General features: G+C 33.4%; 1 protein-coding gene across 11 annotated transcripts in view; it reads right to left on the bottom strand.

Moving 5' to 3' along the window:
* Nucleotides 1-22,636, bottom strand: part of Jmjd1c (jumonji domain containing 1C) — a 280,879-nt gene that overhangs the window by 16,788 nt on the left and 241,455 nt on the right. For 9 of the 11 annotated variants that reach the window (XM_078041433.1, XM_078041434.1, XM_040273600.2 and 6 more), the window contains 14 exons: nucleotides 18,706-18,878; nucleotides 16,254-18,460; nucleotides 12,136-12,337; nucleotides 10,077-10,291; nucleotides 8,814-8,966; nucleotides 8,213-8,302; nucleotides 7,560-7,687; nucleotides 7,157-7,370; nucleotides 6,450-6,664; nucleotides 5,429-5,707; nucleotides 2,604-2,772; nucleotides 1,593-1,683; nucleotides 989-1,119; nucleotides 474-596 (listed from right to left, as the gene is read on the bottom strand). In XM_078041433.1, the coding sequence (XP_077897559.1) occupies nucleotides 474-596; nucleotides 989-1,119; nucleotides 1,593-1,683; nucleotides 2,604-2,772; nucleotides 5,429-5,707; nucleotides 6,450-6,664; nucleotides 7,157-7,370; nucleotides 7,560-7,687; nucleotides 8,213-8,302; nucleotides 8,814-8,966; nucleotides 10,077-10,291; nucleotides 12,136-12,337; nucleotides 16,254-18,460; nucleotides 18,706-18,878 (4,390 nt within the window). The remainder of the gene's footprint in view (nucleotides 1-473; nucleotides 597-988; nucleotides 1,120-1,592; nucleotides 1,684-2,603; nucleotides 2,773-5,428; nucleotides 5,708-6,449; nucleotides 6,665-7,156; nucleotides 7,371-7,559; nucleotides 7,688-8,212; nucleotides 8,303-8,813; nucleotides 8,967-10,076; nucleotides 10,292-12,135; nucleotides 12,338-16,253; nucleotides 18,461-18,705; nucleotides 18,879-22,636) is intronic. The other 2 variants (XM_040273601.2, XM_040273602.2) reach the window with 2 other exon arrangements.

Genomic DNA, 22,636 nt, shown 5'->3' with positions numbered 1-22,636 from the left:
GGAGGAAATAAGTGATGATGGACCAATGTTTTAGAGAAAAATCCTGGAAAGGAAGAAGACAGATGCTGGGGGTGTAGCCCAGTGATAGAATGCTTGCCTAGTATGCAAGAGGCCATGGGTTCAATCCCTAGCACCAATAAACAAAAAACATACAAAAACCTAAGAACATTAAAACATTAAAAATCCCAAAACCTAGTTTCTATTCTTAAACTCAAATGTAAACATGTATTGAACAATATATTTTCATAAACACATTATTTAATAAGAGGAAAGGAGCAAAACAAAAGAACCTTTTAAAATTAAAATTTCTTTTATATAATAGGAAAATTAATTTCAAGTAATAAAGATCAAAATATCCTTATATACATTGGAATTCTTTCTGGAACCTTTGTTAACTGGGAGGCTGACATTCTGCATGAGACTAGTGTATATGGCGCATTCAACTGCAATCCCACCACTCTTAGTTTCTTTACCTGCTTTTGAGAGAATGCCATTTCCTTTTGCTATGCCAACATAGACTAGGATATTTACAACGTCAGAAACTTCAATATGGAGATTTGTTGTTCCTATATCATGATCTTTAGCAGCAGCTACACCTGTGTAAAATAAAATTTGACAAAATATTTTGTTTTTTAATAATGTATCATACTGTCTCCCCAATCAACACTATTAGAATTAAATTTGACCTTAGTCTCCAGTTGTACAAAACTACTGTTAAGTCACAATCTGTAAAAATGCCCTATTAAAATGCAAATTAATAAAAATGTAAATATTTTAAAGAAATTAACAGGTGCTTCAATAGATACTCGCTCTTGATTTATAACCTACTATTAATATGAAAAAGGATTTCAGGAGATTTAATATTAAAAGAACAGATAAGAGTAGAAACTAAAAACCGTTAGAAAATTATCTAATTAATCTTTGGACATAAATTTGTTAAAATCCCACATACAATTCCACCTTGGAAGAAATATGAATATATACTTACCATAGGCACTACATAACCTGGGTCCTAGATCAGGACGTACAAAAAATCCTGGCAAATGAGATGCCAAATTGAATTTTCCTTCTGGATTACAATATTCTGGCAAAGGCAGACTTTTTAAAAGATCTTCATATCTGAAAAATAACAACACTATCTTCTTTAAGATTTGTTATTTTTATGCATTCAAATATATAATTTTTAAGTTGTTAAAAATACCAAAAAAACCCTTTCTTAAGATAGATAACACTTCTCTTGATCTTCTTCAAAGTTTAAATGAATGCATTAACATGGACAAGCATAAAACAGTAGTGATACTGACTAAAATTTAAATTCTACTTTCCAAATACTACAAATTAAAAGTTCCAAAAGAAGCAAACAAGGCCTTATGGTTCGTTAATGTGAACTTTTTTTCCCTTACTGCCATAACACAAACCTCTTCTTATTGGAGCTATAGGGATTCAGTTTCTCTAATAGTTTTTTTTTTTTTTTAATGAGGAAGGAAAAAAACCCTAAAGGTTACATTTGTAGTTACTTATTTCACCTCTGGGGACAATTTCAGCTCAACTTCCCAAAGCCAACAATCAAAAATGAAAGTTTCAAGATATACCTTGCTGGCATCATAGTCTTGAAGTCTTCACCTGAAGGACAATCTTTCAATTTTAAAACAACCGTTTCTCCACTTTTAGATTTCTGCCGTTCTATAAAGAATGCAGTTAGTTACTAGTAAGTTAATTTCTGCTTTTAGATTTTCATTAATATTTGGAGATAAAGAAATGTAAAATGATTCAATTCAATAGTTAACTGTACCGTATGTGCTTAATAAATGCTTATTTTTATTACATATGTACTTCTGTGGTATTAACATTTTTGTTCCTAGATACAGTATACAATATTATTCATTTGTAACGTCTCAAAAATTATTTTTTAAAAATCTCTTTATGATGGTTACAGTGGCACATGCCTATAATCCCAGCAGTTTGGGAGGCTAAGGCCCTAAGCAACTTAGCAAGTCCCTATCTAAAAAAAAAAAAAAAAAAGCCAGGGGAATGTGGCTCAGTGGTTGAAGCAGCTGGGTTCAATCCCCAGTAGGAAAACAAAATATCTCTTTATAATTGTCAACATTACAGTCTTTCATTTATACCTTTAAGTGTTTTACATTATGTAATTAATTATGTAATTCAATTTCCACTTTTTTTATCATTAGTTGTTCAAAACATTACAAAATATCTCTTTATAATTGTCAACATTACAGTCTTTCATTTATACCTTTAAGTGTTTTACATTATGTAATTAATTATGTAATTCAATTTCCACTTTTTTTTATTATTAGTTGTTCAAAACATTACAAAGCTCTTGACGTATCACAATTTCCACATTTTTATGGGGTTTCCAAAATGTCCTCATTTATTATTAGGACTTCCTTAAGGTTGAAGAGACTATTAGAATAAGGATTAAGACCCAGTGTTTTGTTTCCACATACTTATTTTTGTTTGACAACAATGTAATAATAAAAGTTTTTAAAACTAAAAATGTTAAGTTATACTTGCAGTTTATTATTTTGTGGGGATATGATTAAGAAAACAGTATACCAAAACAAAACAAAATAAAACAAACATACTTGATATTTCTTCAAAACCATCCCAGAATTCCTTAACATTGGCATTTGAAATAACGCTGTCTTTGCAGTTCAAGAGATCTGCTTGGTGGTCTCCAAAATCAAGACTAATCGATTCCGCCTTCCATAAGCTAATGTTCATTTTCTTGTGCACACCAGAGACCACTGCAGGCTTATGAATAGAAAAATAATAGTTAAAAAAAAAAGTTATGGGCCTTTTAAAGTTTGACAGAAATCACATGTAACAAATGAATAACATGTTAGGATTCAGGCCTACCGGCAGATTGGTGACATTACTGAAAGCAATTTTTGACTAGAAAACATATTTACAATACACTGGGAAAGAGATGACCAGAGAATGCCATGTAGAGTAGAGTGGCATTTCTGAAACAGAAATTTAAATGTGCAGTAATTTTTCAGAAAGAAGTCTGAAGACAATGTTAAAAATTTCACTTCTTGGCTGTAGGTTTGGGGGCTGCTTCGTCTATGCACTAATATTCAAAGACAGAATATAAACTACTTGCTTACAAGCAATATATACGTATACATGATTTTTAAATACAGTCCTTGATATTAAGTCATTTTTATCACTTAAAACCCATTTCTTTTACCTCTACAAGGACAATGATAAATTAAAACATTAAACACCTAAGCATAACATCAACTTTAAGCTGAAGAGATTCCTTAAAGAGGGCTGGGGTTGTATAGCTCAGTGGTAGAGCATTTGCCTGGCATATATGAGGTACTGGGTTCGATCTTCAGCATCACATAAAAACAAATACATGAAATAAGTTATAAAAAAAAAATTCCTGAAAGGGAAATCTCTTCTTTGAAATCTCACAAATTAAAAATTCTCTCAAGGCTCTTTAACAGGGAAACTAACAATTAAAGATTTATAGTTTCTAAAAACTCCAATAAATGTGTTCACCTAATGCTTAATTTGCAGGTTTTAAAAACAACTCTTTTGTTCTAAATGAAATAAAATTACAGAATATAGAGACACTAGAAAGTTTTGACTTAAGAGTCTTTAAAAAGTATTTACTAAATTTCCTAAGATAATTAAAACTTGATGGGGCACAGTGGTGATACACCTATAATCCTAGTGACTTTGGAGTTTGAGGCAGAAGGATCAGCCTGCACAACTTAGTGAGATTCTATCTCAAAATATAAATAAGGGCAGGCGATGTAGCTCACATATGACTAGAAGCTGGGAATGGTGGGGCACACCTGTAATCCTAGCAGTTTAGGAGACTGAGGCAGGATCATGAGTTCAAGGTCAGCCTCAGCAATTTCATGAGGCCCTGAGTTTATATAAAAAAGGGCTGGGGATGTGGCTTGGAGGTTAAGCACCCCTGGGTCAATCCCTGGTGCGAAAAAAAAAAAATGAGCTAGAATTTTTAGGCACAAATGATATACAAAGCAAAACAAAGAAACCCAGAAAAATACCCTAAAGTCTGGTTAACCAGATCACTTAGTTGAATGCTCCATTATACATTATTAGTTGGCTAATAACACATATAACTCTTAAAATAGCTTTTAGAAAATTACTAACAATTCACATTCATTTCTAGTGTCTATCCAATAATAATCCAGACTTATTTGTTATGGTAATCAGCAGCTTGGGAAAAATTGATCACAAAAAATGGTATACACACACACACACACACACACACACAAAGAGAGATAAGCTAATTGGTATATTAAAACAATTCAAAGCCAAAAAATAATTAATAATGTCATGCAAATACTTAAATTTGTTCATAATTTCTTATTGATGTAGTAAACTGCTGAAATACATATTAAACATATTAAAGCTTAGGTCATTAGAACGTATTATTTGGACAGACTGAAATAATGGAACTTATCATTCAGGACTGGAAAAACCCTGTACCTCAGTATTAACAGAGTGTTATGCTTATGCATAAGAAGGAAGAGGTGCACTCCTATAATACCAGTGGCTGCAGGCTGAGGCAGGAGAATCGAAAGTTCAAAGGAAGACTTGGCAAAAGGGAGGTGCTAAGCAACTCAGTGAAACCCTATTTCTAAATAAAATATAAAACAGGGCTGGGAATGTGGCTCAGTGGGGTGAATAAAACAAACAATACAGTGTATGTTTAGCATGCGCAACGCCTTATGTTGGGGAAAAAAATTTTGATGAAATAATTTATAAACAAATATTCCATTGGTAATTTTTCATTTGTTCAAGAAAAATGTTTCTAAAAGTAACATTGTAATAATATACATGAATGTGCTAACTGGATAAAAATGCAAATCTAAAAAAGGACCGAGCTTTGTAAATACAAGGCTTTATTAAATGTATGTTCACTCATAGATCCACACACACATACATACACATAAACGATGCTGTATGCACTGGAATAAAACTTAATCCTAGTAACTCTGCAAAGACAGGAGGATGGCAAATTTGAGGACAGCCTCAGCAACTCATTAAGGCCCTAAACAACTTAGTGAGAACTGTGTCCAAAAAAAAAAAAAAAAAAAAAAAATTTAAAAAGGGCTGGGAATGTTGCTAAGTGGTTAAGTGCCCCTGGGTTAAAGTCCCAGTTAACAACAATAACAACAAAATATATATCATATAACCAGAGGTTTTCTGTTAATTCAAGTAAATCTGGCCAAAAAAAATAGGAGTTAATAATTGTTCTTGTAATCCTGTTGGTGTTTTTAATATCTTATTACCTTCCAAATACATTCAGTATTATTTTTTCCCCCTCCTCTATTTCTGTCCCTAAGGAGGGAAACATTTTGTCTGCTTAATCAACTTCAGGTCCATGAATGAAAAGTATACTCCATCATCCAAAAATACTCACCTGTCCCCGTTTCCAACACTCTTTGAAAAGTTTCCAATTATTACTATTCTTGTAATCCTTAAGCCACAAAATATGCTTTTCACAGATCCAAGAATGTGGTATATCACTGTATAACTTATTATTTTCATTCACGACAGACTTTCCTCTTTCTTTAGGCTCTTCCTTAAGGTCTGGTTTTATATTTATCTTGGAGGTTTTATTTGGTGGAATTTTGTTTTCAACAACGGAAGCAATTATGTCATCCAGAATGTTAGGCATAGTCCGTCCAGTTTTGCCACTCTATTTAGGAAAAAAATAAACTACTGAAAAAAATTTTCATTGAGAGAAAATATGTAATTTTCCTCCCACATACTGTATTTTAAACTGACTTTACTGATACTGGGGTAGGAATCAACACAAACAGCATTCCTGCATTCAAGAATATACAGTTGTATCAGTGGGATATGTATTCTTAGTCCATGTACTTTTCCTGACAGATGGGGGCCAGAAGTTTGATTGATTGAGAAACTATCCAGGCCTTCAAAACTTAAAAGCACAGCCTTCCTTTTACATCACTTTAAGCCAGAGACAGAGTAAGGGGGGTAGAATGCTCCATATACTTTTAAAAGCCATTACAACATTTATCTATTTAAGTAATTACTATATTTTCCTTCTGTCCCTGATGAATATTTAGATCAAAATTTGATTTCTAAGTATTTTAAGTAACATAAACCATTCACTCCTAAATCCCCTTTTCCCCATGTAGTTTTCATATTCTGAAGGGATTATCTAATGGTTTTCCTGTTCTCAAATAACCCTCTCCTTCAACCTTTCACTTAGGAAAAGATGGAAAATACAGCTTTGAAGTTAGGATGCAAATGAACATGCCTCGCCATTTTGAATAAGATTTCATTTGCATTTTATTGGGTAGTTCATAGCCAGACACCAAGATTCCAAAATCATCTAAAGCACTTCCCTAACTTTAGGCTAAACCCTAATATCATACATTCCATCCCCCTATAAAATCTGTCATCACACTCACTGGAGCTCCTGTTGAATACACTGGTGCAAAGGCAATGCCGGCATCTGTGGAGCCCACTCGTAGTTTGCCAGCTGTTGTAGTCAGTAAATCCCGTAAGGTTGAGCCCTGTTCATTATTCTGGGACATAGGAGGGGATGTTCTGCCATTTGGAGAATCAGAATCATCTTGCTCTCTCTCTTCTTTAATTTGCTTTTCAAGGGAAAAATCTTTGTTTTCTGAAATGAAACATTTCATAAAATTTTAACAAAAGCTTGATACTAAAGTACAGATAAATCTGTCAACCTGCATTTTGTAGCAGGAGGCAGAACTTGTAGTAGTAGAGTTTTATTCCCTTGAATACAAACTAGAGGATGAGTTAGATCTTTTAGGCGTAGTTAAACCATTTGAATATGAAAAGGCTCACCTCAGTATCTTAAACACACAGCTGAGTTTGTACCTGTTACAAATGAAAAATCTTACAGCTAAAACAAGTGAAAAATATATATTACTAGAAATATAGTACTAGAAATCTAGTACTCTAGTGGTTTTATTGATAAGCTAATCCATATGTGATTCTATAACTAATTTTGATGCAATCTTAGGAAGGCAAGACTCTGAATAAGAAGAATGTTTTACTGAACTTGTCAAAATTTCAGCAAAAGACCAAAGTAAATTCTTTTAACAGTATAATCCTCTAATGTGTACTTAAGATAATTGGTTATGTTTACCTTTTTTTTCCTCTCTGGCTTTTTGCTCTGCAAGATCTGCTAACCAGTGCAGTGGTGACTGGGATTCTGGAGGAGTTAACTTGCTATCTGTGCTTACATCACTCCCTGGACTGCGGTTGCCATTACTCTCAGACTTCTCAGGAGTATTCTGCTGCTGGGACTCAGGCATGCACAGAGAAATTTTATTACTGTGATTAAGAACATTCTGTAAAACCTACAAGGGTAGAACAATTAAATTTTTAAACACCATTTCTTCATTTATTGAGAGTTAAAAAGTAGCAGTCAGAAGAAATTTACATAGTAACATAGAAAACATAATCCACAAAGTAAGTCCTACACTGAATTTCAAATAAAGTTATTTTATTTAACCATGCATTTTATATGAATAGCGATTTTTACTCACTTGAGATACACCATTCATGGTAGGAAAACTTCCAACTTGTAAATTCTGTTTGTTAATACAGTGACAATGGGATTTAATACCATATTTTTCCCTAAGAATGTGCATGGCATCTAGAAGATCTGTCAACACTACAAAATAAAATGATAGTTAATAAAAAAATTACTACTAGTTGTTAAGACTATACATTTCTTTTCTTACTATATTTTATAATTTAGAAACAATGGAGGTTTTCTTATGATCTTTTAATTCTCTTCCATTTCTTTTCTCCTTGCCATCCCTTCCAAGTATCATAGAATTAATCATTTACCCAAGTTTATATTCTCTATTATTTTCTCACTTACCTGTATTTTAAAAAAATGCAGTATGTTCAAAAATCTTAGAAAGCTTTCACTACGAATCCAAAGGCTTTTTCATTATATTCTATTTTCCTCTTCTAAAATGGTTATGCTATGGCTTTCATCACTGGAGCTGGGCTTATCTTCCTAAGGAAAGATAATCCTAAAGGATTTCCTAACTTTGGGTAAGATAATTCAAGATTAGTTAAATCTTACCTCTTCATTCTATTATACTCCTAGATATTTCTTTTAGTGTTCTTTTAATGTAGAACAATCAATAGCTATTATACCAGGTAAATAATATACATTTACACTTACCAGAACCAGGTATAATTTGAGTTGGCATTAAATGTTTGTGATCATGAGGTTGTCCTTTCACACATTTCATCCAAGCATATAATTCTTTATCTGTAAGATGACATACTTTGGTTATATATTACTCATGATTTTACAAATATAAATTTGATAGTTGTACATGAAACTTCAATGACAAGCTTCAAAATCCTTGGTACTTGAAAAAACAGATAAAGTCCTTTTCTGAATATTCATGCTAATAAGTATTCAACTGTCCCTATGTGAATGATTTTAATTAACAGATTCTAGGATTTCTGACTTCTATTTATTGGAATCTGAAAGCAACAAGATTTAATCTAAGTTTGGTCTACGATTAGGAACTATCGGATCAGGCTAAAAGATGTAGAGGAAGCTTAATGCTAGAAAACTTAGCCATTAATAAACTGTGGTTATTCCTCCTATTAAAAAACATACTTCACAAAAATTTCTTTTTTGTGAATATGTTGCACATTAGTATAATATATGCATAATAAAGACAGGAAAAACACACATCTAATTTTCCAGATAAAGGGATCCCAAAAGAAAATAATACAGAAAATTTAAATTTATATTTTTATGAACCAACCTCTAGAACTTTTTCTCTCCTTTGCCTTGTAACAATCCAAACAGACTACAAACCCACATTTTTGGCAGACCCAATGAATGTTAAACAGAGTCGCTTCACATGCATCACACATCTCACGGACTCCTCGTACTGCTCTTTTCCAGGCAATTTTGGCTGAAATAAAGAAATTTTAAGGTATATATGCTCTTTTCAATGCATCTTTGGCTTAAATACAGCAAAAATAGAAACATAAAGCAAAACTGAGAATTTTTAGGGCTATATTAATTAAAGACTAATTGTAGATCTCCTTAGATTATTAATTAGCATTTCTCCTCAGAAAACTGAAAAAAAAAAAGTAATAAATGCAACTAAAAATGGCTTATCTACAATGAAGGGTTGACCTTTTAGCCCGAATAATTCTTCTTGTGGGGGGTTATCCTGTGCAAGGTTGTTTAATGGAATTTGTGGCCTTCCCTATTAGCTACCAGCAGCATTTCCTTACTTCCTCCTTTAGTTATGCAACTAATAATGTCCCCAGTTATTGACATATGTCCCCAGGAGACAAACCACCAATTTTATGGAAAAGAAAAGAAGCTAACATTTAAAGCACTTAAACTTTATGTCTAAGTAAACATAATTAGGGTACTACTTTGTAAATAAATCCATGAGGTAATTATCTTTTCCATTTTACAGACTGATATTTAGAGGTATTTGCCATAGGTCACAAGTTAAACAAGAATAAAGTTGAGATTCAAATATAAATCCCTGGGATGAATTACATTCTTATATAACAAAATACAAAATTTCATAAATTTTGTATCCAAAGTAATTTTATAACATTAATTTATGATATAATGGCAGAAATAAGAAAATGTTATTATGATTTCATAACTGGTCAATTGATTCAATTTCAAAAGAAAATATCTGTAATCTCTGAGTGTGGTGGAACATGCCTTTAATCCCAGCAGCTCAGGAGGCTAAGGCAGGAGGATTGCAAGCTCAGAGCCAGCCTCATCAGCTTATTGAGACCCTGTTTCAAATTAAAAAATAAAAAGGGCTGGAGATGTTGCTCAGTGGTTAAGTGCCCCTGGGTTCAATTCCTGGTACAAAACAACAATAACAACAAAAGAAAACTGTAACCTTAAGTACATGAACGATGCCATTATAATTAAAAATCAGTAAGATGAGATAAGATGAAGGACTTCTTACACAGATTAAACAGAATTCAAAAATATATTATTAAAATGAAATTTGTATAGTGTAGGTTATATTTAACTTCCTTACCATCCTTTTTCACCCAAGACAAAGCTGTTTTTTCAGATGTTACTAATTGACAGAACTTATCACCTATTATTTCCAAGATATATTTAGAAGTTTCTATGTCTAATTCATCATCTTCATAATTTTCATGTGTCCATAAACTCATAGCTTCATCATCATATTGGTCAGGAGAAGAGAAACCATCTATTCTAACCACTCCATTTTTACTAAATGACAATCTGAAACAATGAAACACAAAAGCATTAGATACCAAATACAAGGTTAGGATTATAATTAATTTTTAGGTTCATATTATATTATAAACACATAAATTATATTTCTAATTTAAAAACAGAAAAATAGGGTATTTCTTCATAAGGCTTTAATTATTACTCAATTTAAATAAATCTCACAGGTATTACACAAACGGCAATGGTAAACAACACCAATTTTTGGTTATTTCAAGAAATAAGATTATTCCCACCGTTTATACTTAACTCCAATCAAATGAAAACTATGAGAAACTACACTGAAGTGTTTGATGAGTAACAGGAGTAAAAATGTAGGACCAGTGTTACTTGGAGCAATGCTGTTATTTTACATCTAACCTCAATCAGGAATTGCTAATGTTAAAAATGGCCTACATTACCTTAGGATTTTTATTGGGAGGATAATAAAAAATTCCAAATTTACATATACTTCCATTAAAATGACAATTAATTAACCCAATTAATGGATCTAATTGCTCTTAGCTTCTGACATAAGTAACTATTTGAAGAGAACTTGAGAGTAAATGAAAGACAAAATTGCCATTCTTTTATTGGCTGGCAGTTTTTCCCAACTTTTGAGTATTTAGTCTATTTATTCTCTAAGAGAATATTTGAAATTCATTGTAAGTCATCCCGTATTTTTCAAAATGACAACATTTGGTCTTTTTTTTCAAAATGGTCTTTTTTTATTCTTACTTCTCTTACACTTTGCCTTTTAAACCAAAATTTTCCCTTCATCATACTCATCTTATTTCATCTTAAGTAATTATCTTCACTTAAACAATTCTTCAAACTGTTCCTGAATATTCTTTTACCTGAAACTTATTTTCCTTCTAATTCCATCTGTGCTTTTTTTTTTTTTTTTGTACTTCCATGGTACTACATTCTGCAACAAATCCCTCTTGAGGATTGTTAGTTACAAAGAGTATGAAATAAAGAAGAAATAGAAGATGGTTTGTTCCTACCAATGCATAGTTTTAGGTTCTCTCCTGGGCCACCAGCATAGTACATTTATCACAGTAGATTATCTCTAACTTCTTACAAGAAAGCAGAATAACAACCATGGTTTGCAATAGAACATTTCATGTGTGCATGGTCCATATCAAGAACTCTGCACAGTACTCTATCTCATTTAACCTTCACTGAGCCACTGAAAAGTAGGTACTGCTTTCAGTCACATTTTCAAATAAGATGGGCTTAGTTTTAGTCCTACTGAAGCCACACAGGAACTAAGGGACAGAGATGTTATTAAAACTGGAATGACTTGATTCTAAGAATGTAAGACATTAACGAGTCTCTATTAGGTGGGTAACCTAGCTACTTATAGTATTCAACTCTTACAAGTATATTCATAAGGTTTCAATTTTAAAGTATTTAGTAATATTAAATTAGTATATGTTAGTAAAATTTTATGTAGTTATTACAAAATCTGTGAAATGACATGGTATTAACAAATTCTCATTATTTTTATAAACTAATTTTTACAACTACAAATGTTTACTCTATGTTTAATATTAAGTATGCTATTCTGATATAACACAGTGAGTTGAGTTTAACTGCCTAGATTTTTTACCTAGATTAATCAATTGTTTAGGTTTATTGGTTAAAGTATGGATATAAATACTACATTGTTTTGGCCAAAGTATTCTCATTAAGAATAAATCTCTCAGAAAACAGAAGTCACAGAACACAAGTAACACTATGAATATATATTTAAGTTAGTAAACTATTATCAAAATTTTGCACAAAAAAGATATAATAGAATAATTTCCAATACCCACTAAATATTTTCCCAAGTTCATATTTTTACTTACCGTCTAAAGTAGTAAAATCTACAAAATACTGGTGAGTGAGTTGGTTCTTCTCCTTTTTTACTGCGAATAAGTCTACATTCTCGGCACTTTTGTAAATTAGGCCCTATCTCACAGCAGGAGTCATCCTGTAAAAAGGATTCCCCAGTTTGCTTCAGCTTCTTGACTTTTCGCCAATCTTTTAATACTGAACGAGGGATGCCAGCTGTAAAATCAGTAGGAAATGATTAACAAGATTGTTTTATAGAAAGGTGCATTCCTCGAGATGAAGTTGAAGACAAATATACAACAATGATATATTAACACTAGAGACAAAAAGCCAGGACTTAGATTTCCAGGTATAATTAATGACTGAAAAGCCCACAGCAGCATTTGTTTACTTGTTAATAGATTCTACTAACCTAATGAACCCTTTGTTATGCTGGAAATGCAGAGCTGAGTGAATTGACTGAACATTTTATGCATTATTAACAATTCATATGCAACATTCACAGCAAACAAGAGAATTATTCATATTCTATGTACCTCTATCTAAAATAAAATTCTTCTATACAGAAAGTATTTTTCCTTTATTGCAATGCACTCCATTTGATATTAATATATTAATGGCAGCAGTACTTTTATAAAAATAAAAGGGTGTTAAAGAAAGTAAAAGAAAAAATTACACATATTAATTGATGGAGGTAAAAGAAAAAATGCATCATGTCAGCTTCTTGATACCGTGGGTTGAGCCTACAGTGCTAACTATGTGTTGGAGGTTAAGGAAGGAGGGTTACTTGGGCCAAAGAGGTCAGGGTAGCCTGGACAACACAGTGAGACCCTATCTCTTGAAAGAGAAAAGAAAAGGCACCAAAGAAATATAAAGGAGGGCTGGGGATGTGGCTCAAGCGGTAGCACGCTCGCCTGACATGCATGCGGCCCGGGTTCGATCCTCAGCACCACATACAAAACAAAGATGTTGTGTCTGCCGATAACTAAAAAATAAATATTAATATTCTGTCTCTCTCTCTCTCTCTCTTTAAAAAAAAGAAAAGAAACATAAAGGAAAAGACCTAAATGTATTATACAGTCTATTACTTGTAGGAAAAAAATTAATTTATTTACCATAGTCAACATCATTGCTTGTCACTTTTGTTAACTTACGCTTAACAAGTAGAACATGACTGAAGTAATTCTAGAGAGTAGGTAGAATTTTCACATCATGAGAAACCCAAACAATTAAGTTACAATTGCCTATTAAATTTTTTAAATAACTTTATTTTACTTATAATTTTTTATGTGGTGCTGAAGCTCGAACCCAGTGCCTCACATGTGCTAGGCAAGTACTCTACACTGACCCACAACCACAGCCATGTCTATTAAAATCTTAAAAACATATTCATTTAAGAGCAAATTATATTGGGAAAAGCAATATCTGGTAACTCAAACATTTAAGTATACTTATCCTGTGATATTATGTACCTATGACATTAGATTTACATAGTTTGTTATTTCTTTCGTATTAACAAAATATATCCTATTTCCTAATCTTGTGTTTTGTATTCACACCTATTAGAGACACAATGAGTTTCTTGAAACTAGATACTTCTTGCAGAAACTTGTAGAACTCTTGTCCAGAGATCCTACTATTTCCAGTAGAACTACAGAAAACTCACCCATCTTGTACAGAAGCACTGTATTTAAATGATAGGATGGCTCATTTAAAACTGGGTCCAATTGTATTCAGTACTTCCAGGATTGCTGCTTGGTTGTTTGCAATTACCTTTTCCCCTCTTCTGTCTCTACTTTAAGGCAAGGAGCCATTTGGCTTAATCCACTAGAGACACACACACACCCATACATACCATTTATGGCATAAATATGTTTCCAAATGGCTTGTGTAAACAGTTTACTATTTCCTCCACTATGTATACAACAGACTTTCACCCCCCTATGGACTATATAAAAAAGAGCTTTTAGAAGTCAGAATGAACAATAGAAATGTCACACTGCTAATAAATTTTTATTTGGTACACTTTCTTCCAATAGTTTATTTACTTTTTAATTACACTAATTTAAATGCAATTTGTTTCTATTTTTGATTAGGAAATAATTTTAACCAATATACTTTTAATTTCAGGTAACAGAACAGTTCAGAGTATGGATCCCTATACCACTGTGAACAGTTTAAGCAGTAAAGAACCAGATGTTTCAAAGCAAATCTCAATTATGACACAGAATAGGCACTTTTGAGTTTTTTCTTTTTAAAGAATGAATTAATTACAAAGACATTCATATGAGGAGCTTTTGATATAACTTTTGCTCTTAGACCAGGCCATTGGTAACTGTTGCTAATAATTTTTATGAATTTAACTATAATAATATTTATATAATAAGTTTTTCCTTTAATTCTACATATCTAACTTACTGACAAAATCTAAAACCTAATAGTTTAAGATTAACATACTTAGTCAACAACAACAAAAACCTAACTCAGTGCTTACTTTGTGTAGTAAGAACCTTTTGAACTTCAGTTCCTCATAAACACACAAATAGATATACTGGATAAACTAAAATTATGTAAGAATTAGTTATGAAAAGGCAACTAATTTCTAATTTTAAATACAAAATTCAATCTTACTGAAATTAAATGCTAGTTACCATATATGAGAGATTTGACTAAGCATTACATCTAGAGGAAAAAAAGGTACGAATGCCAGTCATTGTCTTAGGACTCTTAACTTGAAAACATGTACATTCAGTCTCAAGATGAATAGAGAATATGCACTTCATTTAGAGTTAATTTTATAAATTTAACCCCATAAGGGTTTTCTAAGTGTTAAAAGCTGGAGGGTTCCTAACTTTTCTCTGTAAATTTAACTTAAGTATACGAATAAGCAATACCAAAGGAAATGTTGTATGAAATAGAAGAGAGACAGATATTGACCACACTAAGCCTACTGTGAATTCAACAGGGGCAGTAAGAACAACATAGGGGAAAGAAAAAGTGACACTGAATATAACCCAAATTCAAATAAATGGCAGGTATCCTTCGTTGTCAATCTCCCTCTCTGTCTTCTGACTATACTTGCATTTCAGTCTGCCAGTCTCTCTGTCTCTAGTTGAGCTTGTCCTTCGTTCTTTCACTTTCTGACTGTCCTTTTCTATGATTCCATCCTCCTGTTTTTCTCTCCTTCACTTTGCCTCTGATTTCCACACAGCCATGTGGGAAAACCTCATTCTGTGAAAAGGCACAAATAAGAGCCTTCAAGCATCCAAGTGCTTGTGAAAGTATTTCTTGAGCGTCCACAATGTCACAGATATTTCATATATTGTATGTGGATGAACACATGAATATAATCAAACTATTAAGTGCTTTCTGCAAAGTGCAACACACCTACAAAGAAATAAGTAAACTGAGAAATACTTCTAGAGTAAAGACACATAGAAACATTTTATACTGAATATTACTGGAATCATTTATTTTTGTCCAGCTATAGCCATAAAGGAAATATTCTAATTTTGCAGCTTTCTACTTATTATGGAAGTTCTTGAATATGTAAATGAAACCACAAGATTCTCCCTCTATCTTGTACCTCTATCTTGAACAACTATTTGAACAGCATCATTAAATGGATGGTAATTCCAATAAGCTTACAATTTTGACACTTGAAGATATTCACTCTACTTTTTAAATTTTTCTCTGGTAAATGTGCATTACAGTAACTAGAATTTTCCAACTAAATATTATAATAGTTAAATATCTTCATGACCATTAGAATCAATTTTTATTAAGATTACCATAACTGCATTTTAACAGTTCTTAGAAATAGTTAAGATTATGACTTTCTCCTAAATTACAAAGTGGGTTACAAATATTATCTACTATGAGTGCTAGGGAAAATAAGTGTATTTCTTCAAGTCTCCCTAAAATGAGGAATAAATCTCTTATTTCCTCTTATAGGGTACTTGTAAAATGTAGAAATGATATCAGTGAATACATATACATGGTGTGTATCTACACCTGCAAAAAAAGACAAAAAAATGCCTTTCAACTCACTAATCTTCATAGAATCACACCAATACTGCTAGAACATTCAGTCCATTTTACCTGAGCTAGATAAAACAAATTCTTTACTTACCACTATTACTGCTACTCTGCAACTTCAATTTACTTTTTTCTTTGGCACTCCTGCTGAGAACTCCATTGGGTTTCAAATCTTCCTCTATTTCACCTTTTCTTTTTTGCAAATCATTTTGCTTCTTTTTATAAGTTGGCTTAGGTTGCCTTTTAGTCCTTTGTTCTGACTTGCTTTCACTTTCATCTGAATCTCCACTTTCAGAGCCAGATTCATAAGTTCTTTTGGCTTTTCTCCTATTGACTTTATCATCTCTTATGTATTTATCCACTATGATTTTACTATCTACACTATTTTGTATATCATTAGATGTAGAGGCTGTTAAGTTGACAGAACATGGCTTTATAATTTCTGATACAGAATTCCCTGAATTTTCCATTTTATTAGTATTTTTATCTTCTTCTGAATGTCTGGTAAGCCAGGCCTTTTTCAGTTTAGTGTGGTAGTTCGGTTGACTTGTCTGGGATGCTTGCCCATTTCCTACAGAGTTTGCTTTGTTAATTGTACTACAGATTACAGTGCTATCCAGAGGAAGGGAGGCTGAAACTGTCTGATTTTTCACAGCATTAAGTTCAGTCTCACTAACATTACTACTTTTATACTGAGCTGCAGCCAATGCTGCCTTGTGCTTTTTTAAATGAATAAAATCAGTTGTGCCTGAGAAGCCAGAGCTGGGCTGAACAGTACTTCCTGTTTTATTACTGGCCAGAGTAACTGGAACTGTGGTGCTGACCTTGCATTCTTGTGTTTGAGCCACTGACTGAGTAACATTTTTTGAAGAGGTACATTCTAAGGATGTAGAGGCCAAAATGGTATTTGACAAAGAGTAAGTTATTTCTGAACTACCCCAGCTGGAAACACTGGTGGTAGTAGGAGCAGATGTGAATACATCTGTTTTGGTATTACACACTGTATTTATAGTAGACATAACTGAAGTGGGAACAAAGCCCTGTGAGGCAGTCTCGAAGGTTTTTTCAGATTTCATGTGAGCACTGTCTGAACTCACATTTGGTAGAATGATTCTTCCAGTCTCTCCAGCTTCTACTGATTTGAGGCAATCTGTTTTATTTGCCCCAGTTGAAGATCTTTCACTAACTCGATCTTTGGAAGCTAACTGCATTGCTGGCATGTTATCAATTTTTGTACTAGAAGGTGGACGCACAATGACAGATGCCACAGCAGCCTGTGATTTTCCACCACTTTTCTCCACATGCCACTCTGCTTTCTCTTTGCTGAGGTTATTATTAGCCCTCCACATTTCTGTCAAACTCTGGTCAGAAGAACTCTTAAAATTTGCCTGAGAGTCTTTTGGCTCAGGAATTAAAGTCGGAGGCTTCTGTGATTCCTGAACTTTGCTGCCAGCATTTACTGGCATCACTGGAGTTAAAGTTGGAGGGGAAAGGCTACTGTAGCTGCTTTCCTTTCGTTCTAAACTGTGATGAATTGGTGGGTGAAATACTGGTGCTCTATGTAAAGCAGGCATACTGCGGAGTGTATTTGTAGAAGAAACTGTCAAATGGGTAGGACTTCTACAGTCATTTCTGAAAGTTGTTACTGAGTGAGATGTAATCTGATGGGGAAGATGTTCTGGTATCTTGCCTACTAAACTTTCACTTTCTGGTTGGTGTTTAATCAAAGGTGGAGGCTTTGAAAGAGATGATATAAATGAAGTCAGAGTTTGAGGATTAGCTGCTGTTGCAAGGGAATTACTCTGTTTTTCAGTGTAAATATTTGAAACCTCTTTGGATGGGTATGATCTTGGAGGTTCATTGACCACACTATTGGACAATGTAGTAAAATAGTTACTTTGGGGCAAACTTTGAGGCACCGGGTGCTTCATTTTATAAAGCTCTGATACTGAGCGTTCTACATCTTTATCTTGTTTGATGACATGGCTTTTAGGGCTAGATGATGATGCTGTTACTCTGGAATAATTCTCTCTCTCACCCTCAAGTCCCTTAATTTTGGTTGTAAAGGGAGCAACATCAATACTTTCTTGAAGAATTCGACGATGTTCTTCCTTATATTTGTTTAATCTCTCTCCAGTCTCCTGGGGTGGCCTCTGTGATTGATTTAATACTGGATCCACAAAATGCCTATGCAAGTGACATTCTTTCCCAGTCTGTGACCTATTTAGATCCAGGTCATTTTTTACTGATGTGGATGCAACAGATCGTAATGGTTCCATAAAAGCTTTCCTCTCCAATTCTCTATAAAGAAAACACAAAGATTTCTGTAATCAATTTTTCTTGGTGAGTGGGGAGAGATGGTTTCTATGTAATATATTCTATTATGAAAGTAAAACACACCTTTGCAAGTACTCTAATATCAATTACAAAATGTATCAATACAGAATACTTCTTCAAAGTCTAGTTGTAAACATTTATTAACTTTAAATTAACTGAGAAGCGAATTAAGAAAAACAAGTTTTAAATTTAAGCATTAGTTAACTTACTCTTTATGGTGATCTACTACAGGTTTTGTCAATGGTGGACTGGAATGTGTGGTAATTTTAAGAGGTCGATGAGGTTCTGCACTGGAAGGTCTGACAGGAATGTGACTGAGTAATCCAATACCATCTGCTGAGGTCACAGGGGTGTGTTGATGTAACCAAGGACTGGGAGAATTCTATTTTAAAAAAAAAACCCAAAACAAAAAATTGGACTTCAGTTACTAGAAAAAGTTAAAATTAGTGTCACAGAAGTTTAACAGGATTACATTTATAAAAACTGTGATTTTTATTCTAAATGAATTGGATGAGAAAATATTCAAGTATATAACCAGCATAATTAGATTAATTTCCCATAGTATGCAGTCAACTCATCAGTATTAAATTATCAATTTCCATAAATTTACTTTAATTTTACTAAAAGTAGCTCTGGGAATCAGTGCTTTCAACTTAATTTACTTGATTTCCTAAGACTTTCAAAAGAATATATACTATAGCTAAGCACAACGGCCCATGCCTATGATCACAGAGATTCAGAAGGATAAGACAGGAGGATCACAAGTTGGAGGTCAGTTTTAGCAATTTAGCAAGATCCTGTTGCAAAAAAAAAAAAAAAAAAAAGGAGGAGGAGGAGGAAAGAAAGAAAAAAGATTGGAAAAGTAGGGGGAGGTGTGTAGGAATGTAATTTAGTGGCAAAATGCCTTTGAGCTGGTTTAATCCCCAGTACCGCACAAAACAAAATACAAGCAAAGATTATGTTGGTATTAACAAAAACAGAATGTTATTCTTATATTTCACCAGAAACAGAAATTATAACCAAATTCATTTGCCATCTTTTGTCATCAAAAAAAGCTAACTTTTTCAATACAACAATTTACTTACAATTGGCAGACAATTGTATTTTCAAGGCTTAAATGTATACTCAGTTGCACCATAAACTATAAACATTGTGGGGCTGGGGCTGTAATTCAATGGCAGAGCATTTGCCTAGGATGTGTGAGGCATTGGATTTGATCCTTAGTATCACATAAAAATAAACAAAATAAAGGCATTCTGTTCATTTATAACTACAAAAAAAAAAAAACAACTTGGAGTGTGGAAATATAACAATGTTAACTTTTTCTATGTTAATTTGCTGCCTTTCTTATAATTAAAAATGTGGTACAAAGACCTCTATGTTGAGACATATATCAAATTACATGTTTAAGGATTTTTTTCTATACTATGAGTGATACTGAAATACCAGAAAAACAAAAGCTGCTTTAGTTTTAACAAAGGGGCTAAATTTAACAACTCAAATGATAATGAAAAAGCAGTTTATGCCAAATAGATACTGCTGTAGAATTACTGAAACTAAAAGCATACACCATGGCTGCAAATGTCACCTAAGAGAAAAATACATAATTATACACATAAGGATCATCCCAATATATAATGACACAAAAGGTCTCAGTTCTAACAGATTCAAGATTCTTGCTGGGTACAGTGATGCACACCTGAAATCATAGTGACTCAGAAAGTTGAGGCAAGAGGATTGCAAGTTTGAGGCTAGCCTCAGCAACTTAGCAAGATTCTGTCTTCAAATAAAAAATAAAAAGGTTGGGAATGTAGCTCAGTGGTAGAACATCTCTAAGTTCAATCCCCAGCACCTCAAAAATGAAGATCTTAAAGTGCAATAAAGGCAAGGCAAGATAAAGGTTTTTACCCTACAAAATAAGACTCAAGCTGAGTGTGGTTGTGCATGCCTGTAATTCCAGCAGCTTGGGAGGCTGAGACAGGAGGATGGTGAGTTCAAAGCCAGCCTTAGCAAAAATGAGGTGCTAAGCAACTCAGTGAGACTTTCTCTAAATAAAATAACAAAACAGGGCTGGAGATTTGGCTTAGTGGTTGAGTGCTCCTGAGTTGAATCTATAATACCCCACAAAAAAACAAACAAAAACCCTACTCAAAATAGATTCCTAATCTAGTGCCCGTGCTTGTATTGTTTTTCACTTTTAAACCAGGATAACAGATCTTGATTTTTGCTCAAAATGTCATTTAAATTCATTCCTTCATATTATACGTTTACACAAATTAATGGAAGTCAGATACACCTGTTTTTAGTAGAACCTTTTTTTTTCCTCCTGGTGGCGCTCGAGGGGGTATGGGGGGACGAGACTGGGGAGCAGTACTAGGGCTTGAAGCCAGGGGCATTTTACCACTGAACTACATTTCTAGCCCTTTTCCATTTTATTTAGAGACAGGGACTCTCCCTAAGTTGCCCAAGCTTGCTTGGATCTTGGGATCCTCTTGCCTCGGCCTCCTGAATAGCTGGCATGCACCACCACACCCAGCTAGTTTATTGTTTTTATGATCAGTTAATAAAACATTTTATATTCTTATAAACATGGACGCTTGACAGTCACAAAGTCTACCAAGTAACAATTCCTCCAAGCCATTTCTAACAATAACTTAAATCTATTTTCCAGAGCTTGGAACTTATAGAAGGTTCAAAGTTATTTGCATCTCTTGGCTTCTTATGTTCATCTAGGCTATACTTGTGCACCTGCAACTACATTCATGATACACTGAGAGTGAAGGTCTGAATGAATGCATTAGGCACTTAAGTTACCACACCTACTTTCAATTTTGACAATTAAAATTAGGATAATGTAATGATTATTGTGATTCTTCTTTTACTTAAAAACTACATCATGTACACATTGTAGTAATTTTCACCTATTACTAGATTAATAGCACCATCAAGAATGGGGCTGGAGGGCTGGGGATGTGGCTCAAGCGGTAGCACGCTTGCCTGGCATGCGCGTGGCTCTGGGTTTGATCCTCAGCACCACATACAAATAAAAATGTTGTGTCAGCCGAAAACTAAACAATAAATATTAAAAAATTCTCTCTCTCAAAAAAAAGAAAAAAAAAAAGAATGGGGATGGGGGCTGGTATGGAGGCACAAACCTATAATCCCAGCTGAGGTGAGACTGAGGCAGGAGGATCTCAAGTTAAACCTTGCCAGTTTAGTGTGATGATCAAAATTAAAGATGAGGTAAAAAAGTTCTAGTGCTGTGATGTATAACAGTACTTGAGTCTAATCATTAAGATAGTTAATTAATTTATTTTTTAAAAATATTTCTTAGTTGTAGGTGGATACAATATCTTTATTTCATTTTTATGTGGTTGGTGCTGAGGATTGAACCCCCAGTGCCTCACGTGTGCTAGGTGAGCACTCTACCACTGAGCCACAACCCCAGCCCCAGTAATTTATTTTTTAAGGTGCTGGGGATCAAGCCCATGGCCTTGACTTGCTAGGCAAGTTAGCACTATTTCTACCCCCCCCCAAAAAAAGGGCATAAAAACAGATTTGGGCAGAATATCTGAAGGCTCTCTTGGGTCACATAAAGGACAAGGTTAGCTCCTGGAAGTACAGTGGCACCCATTCCTCCATTTGAAAAACAACACTGAGCTTGGTATTATTCTTATTAGCTATTTCTTAGTGTAAAATGAATTTGCTAGAGAAACCACATAGCTCACAAAGGAATAGAAGTCCTACACCAACTGCAGCAATAGCCTGTTAGGTAGGGAGAATCTCATCAACTTTCCCACATACTGGAAATCTCCAGACTTGAATAACCTTAAGAGAAAAGGGAGTCATAGCTCATATTATACAATTAACATAATGCATTGAACTGGGGTACATAACAATTTTAAAAAGAACAATTTGATAATACATATAAAGAAAGCCTTACAATTTTGCATAATTATTAACCCAGAATTTTCAATTTTAAGTATATGAATTTAAATCTATAATAAAGACCACAATCTAAAAAAATTTTTACTTTCTTCAACTAACTCTTTTTATAAAGTGGCTTTTCTGAGATTTCTGCTGCTACTGCTGAGGATATTAAGCATCCAAACAAGTATCTGAAAAATTCTAACATTCTGT

Source organism: Ictidomys tridecemlineatus, chromosome 1 (assembly GCF_052094955.1).
Source record: "Ictidomys tridecemlineatus isolate mIctTri1 chromosome 1, mIctTri1.hap1, whole genome shotgun sequence".
Classification (NCBI taxonomy): Eukaryota; Metazoa; Chordata; class Mammalia; order Rodentia; family Sciuridae; genus Ictidomys; species Ictidomys tridecemlineatus.
The sequence above is the reverse complement of the archived record's forward strand: the minus strand, read 5'-3'. Positions and strand labels throughout refer to the sequence as shown.